The sequence below is a fragment of the Talpa occidentalis genome, unplaced genomic scaffold, assembly GCF_014898055.3.
Source record: "Talpa occidentalis isolate TD23 unplaced genomic scaffold, MPIMG_talOcc4v2.1 talOcc4.8, whole genome shotgun sequence".
Taxonomy (NCBI): domain Eukaryota; kingdom Metazoa; phylum Chordata; class Mammalia; order Eulipotyphla; family Talpidae; genus Talpa; species Talpa occidentalis.
In genome coordinates this window covers 112,682,142-112,685,542 of record NW_023605194.1, presented here as the reverse complement: position 1 = coordinate 112,685,542, position 3,401 = coordinate 112,682,142, and the positions used below count along the sequence as shown (strand labels likewise).

The 3,401-nt window shown below is 47.8% G+C and overlaps 1 protein-coding gene across 4 annotated transcripts in view; it reads right to left on the bottom strand.

The window, feature by feature from the left end:
• Positions 1–843: 843 nt before the first annotated feature.
• MGAT4D (MGAT4 family member D) overlaps positions 844–3,401 on the bottom strand; it is a 29,051-nt gene continuing 26,493 nt past the window's right edge. For 3 of the 4 annotated variants that reach the window (XM_054690239.1, XM_054690237.1, XM_037496597.2), the window contains 2 exons: positions 2,377–2,545; positions 844–1,035 (listed from right to left, as the gene is read on the bottom strand). In XM_054690239.1, the coding sequence (XP_054546214.1) occupies positions 2,531–2,545 (15 nt within the window). In that variant the 3' untranslated portion in view covers positions 844–1,035; positions 2,377–2,530. Of the gene's footprint in view, positions 1,036–1,804; positions 1,988–2,376; positions 2,546–3,401 lie in introns of those variants that run through there. The other variant, XM_054690238.1, reaches the window with a different exon arrangement.

Here is a 3,401-nt window from a genome sequence, read left to right as displayed (position 1 = left end):
CGGCGGCGTCTCAGCCCAGCGCCGCGGCCGCCCAGCCGCTGCCAACTGCGCCTGCGCGAGCGCCGGGGGAGCGCGGGGCCGGGCGCGCGCCCGAGCCGGGGCGCAACGGCCGCGGACGAGCCCGCCCCCGCGCGCCCCCCGCGCCGGACCCCCCCAGGCCCCCCGCCGGTCCCCGCCGCCCCCCCACCAGCCCCCGCCGGTCCCGGCCGCCCCCCCCCGGACCCCCGCCCCCTCCAACCCCCTCCCAGCACCCCGACCCGGGACCCCGCCCCTGCGCCCTGCCGCCACCCCTCCCGGCTCGCGCCCGGGGCCCCGCATGGCCCGTCAGTCGCGCCTTCGCGCAGCGCCCAGCCGCGGAGCTCCCGCCGGGCAGGCCCCTGTTTTGGGGGCGCGTGCCGGCGCGTGTTCGGGTTCACGCGCTGCAGGACCTGTTCTTCCCGCCGAAACGGCTTTCGAGAGACTCGTCCGCATGTCTGGGCTCCGCGCCCGCTGCCAGCCCCGGCCACCCCGAGGACGCGGGTCCCCCCCCCCCCCCCCCCGAGCCGCGCGCCGGGGGTGCAGGCGCCGCGCGGCGCGAACCACCCGCTGTCGGCCCAGGGCGCGGCTCGCGCGGCCTCTGCTGTTTGTCCGTCACGCGAGCCCCGACTCTGGGCCCGGCGCGCCGCCTCGCAGGTGCAGCGGGGGACAAACTTTCGGCCTCTGATTCCTCCCGGGGTCGGGGGTCGCGGGCCGGGGCGCTCGGGGGTCCCCGCCCGACGGCGGCTCGCCGGGCGCTTCCCACAGCGCGCCCGTCCCAAGGCTCCGATTCTAGACCTTGGACACTTCAGAAGCGTGTTTGGGGGGTGCTTTGTTTATTGGGGAAAAAGGGGGGGGGCAAATTTTTATCTGAGCGCTTCGGAACAGCATCATCCCCTTGATGCTCTTCTTCAGTCTTTCCAACCTGTATTATTAAACACAATTCCGCGGCATACAGCAGAGACGCGCGACCTGCTCGAGCAGGGCCTCTGCATGTCCACTCAGCCGGTCCCGAAGAAGCTGTAAAAATTTTAATGGGGGATTTGAGCTAAAGGCGATACATCAACCCCTCGATCTCTACAAAAGTAAACCGCAAAGGAAACCTGAATAAAAATGAAAATATGCAAGTACCAAAACAACATACAGGTGACTCTGAAGCCTGGGAGAGATGTATTCCAGCTATGACTCAAAATCTGGATGCAAAATGGGGCTCCACCGTATTAAAAAAAAAAAAAAAAAAACTTCTGCACAGTGAATGAAAACCATCAAATGAAAAGACACCCTACCGAACAGGAGAAAATAACTGCGCATCGTACATCCGACAAAGGGCTGATCGCCAAGATGACCAAGGACTCACACAACTCAACAAAACCACCCAATCAAAAAACAGGCATGTACGTAGACACTTCAGAGGAGACACACAGATGGCCAGCGGCCACATGAGAAAAATGTTCATCGTCATCTGGGAAATGCAAATCAAAGTCACAATGAGGGATCAGCTCACACCTGTGAGAATGGCTTCTCTCAAAAAGCCCATAAACAGCTGGTGTCGGAGAGGACACCTGGACACAGGATCCCTGTTTGTTGCTGGGTATGTAGACTGGTCCAGCCCCCAGAGGAGACAGTGTGGAGGCTTCTCAAAAATTTAAAATAGGCAAATACTTGAATAAGCACTTCACGAAAGATGTTTATGTCATGAGAAAGATACTCTTAATAAAAATATACCTATGAGCATACATGCATGTTCACATATCCACACACCGCATGAAAAGGTCATCGTTCAGTGCAAATTAAAATCATAACGGGGCATGAAGATCTCCCTTTTCTAGAACGTCCTACAAACAGAACCAGAAAGCAGACAGTCTTCTGCATCTGGCCTTGGTCATCCAGCACAATGTCTAAGAGGCTCAACCATCTTCTGGTAAGAATTAAACTGCAGTCTCGGCTCCACTGTCTAAATTCTTTGTCCATTCTACAGTGTAGGATAAAAGGGGGAAATGGAAATACTAATTGGTCCTTCTAACACAGAATATTGGCCAGTTTGGAAACATCTAAATAGCTCAAGGTCTTGATGGGTGTAGAGTGATAACTTATATTTGTAAAGGTGTGAATCCATACCCCTAAAAAATAGTTACAGTGTTGTAAATCAACATTACCTCAATAAACATTAAAAAAATAAAATAAAAAGACAAAATACTCCCAATCTTATCAAATGGCTGGTTCATTATTTCCCAGAAATTGTTTTCAATAGGGAAAACGCTATATGAAACTAAAATATACACAGAACATAGTGCTATAAAATACAACAAGATTAAGAAATATTTAGTAATTTTCTATATATTTGTATCGTTTCATACTTACTGCTTTATTATTGAATGTTTATTTATAAAAATATGATCATAGTTTCTTATCCACTATGAAGAAAGTTGGGAATAGTTTAATCCTTGTTATGCCATTTTTTCCAAAGAATGAACTTCTGATCATGTTTTTAGAAGGTGTTAGAATTATGAAACTCCTAATAATAAATATCCTGTTCAAATTTAAAAAAATTAAAATATAATTACAATAGACATATCATTAAATTGTTAATTTTATCTACTCTGTGGTATGAAGTATAAGGAGAAAAAAAAAAGCTAAGATTATAACCTCAAAATACGAATAAGCGGATGTACATTCTACTAAATCTTTCATGAATTTACAAAGGTCAGGTCGAGATAGCTTATCTGCCAAAAAATTTAGTGGAAGAAAAGCACCAACAAATGGAAAATACAGTCCCATCTCCTTTTGCATCATCTGCAACTGTTCTATGTAGCTTGAAGGTGTTAATTCTTGCATATTTGTAAATTACCCATTTGTATTGTTCTAGCCGCTTCTTTGTCTGGTTCAATAAATACTTCATTTAAACTCAAATGTTAATCTTGAATTTCACCTCATGAGCTGGAGCTAACATTTAGGAGACACTAAGGGCTGAGTCTGCAGTGCTGTGTGCAGTGTGGAAACGCCTCCGTCAACTAATTTAAGCTCCACTGGGAGGAGCAGGAGGGTTTGTCCCTTGTCATGTATACAGTCCTGGGGTCACCCCAAGTGAAATCAAGGTATATTGACTCTGTGAGGTCTTTGCTGCTTCTACCCCACCAAGGTGCTAAGTAGATGGAAAGGACCATTGTTTCCAAAAATGATGAAAAATTCAAGAATGACTAAAAAGAAATGATGCTGAATTTTTCTTCATCTGGAATACAGTGGCCTGGAAAAAAGAATGTTGCTATAATTAATTTCAATAATAGGGGCATTTAATTTTTTAAATATTCCTGTTGTATAATTTTGAAATTTAGACTAAAATAGTGAATTTTATTATGACTTTCAAAACACCTTTTTAGTTTTATTAT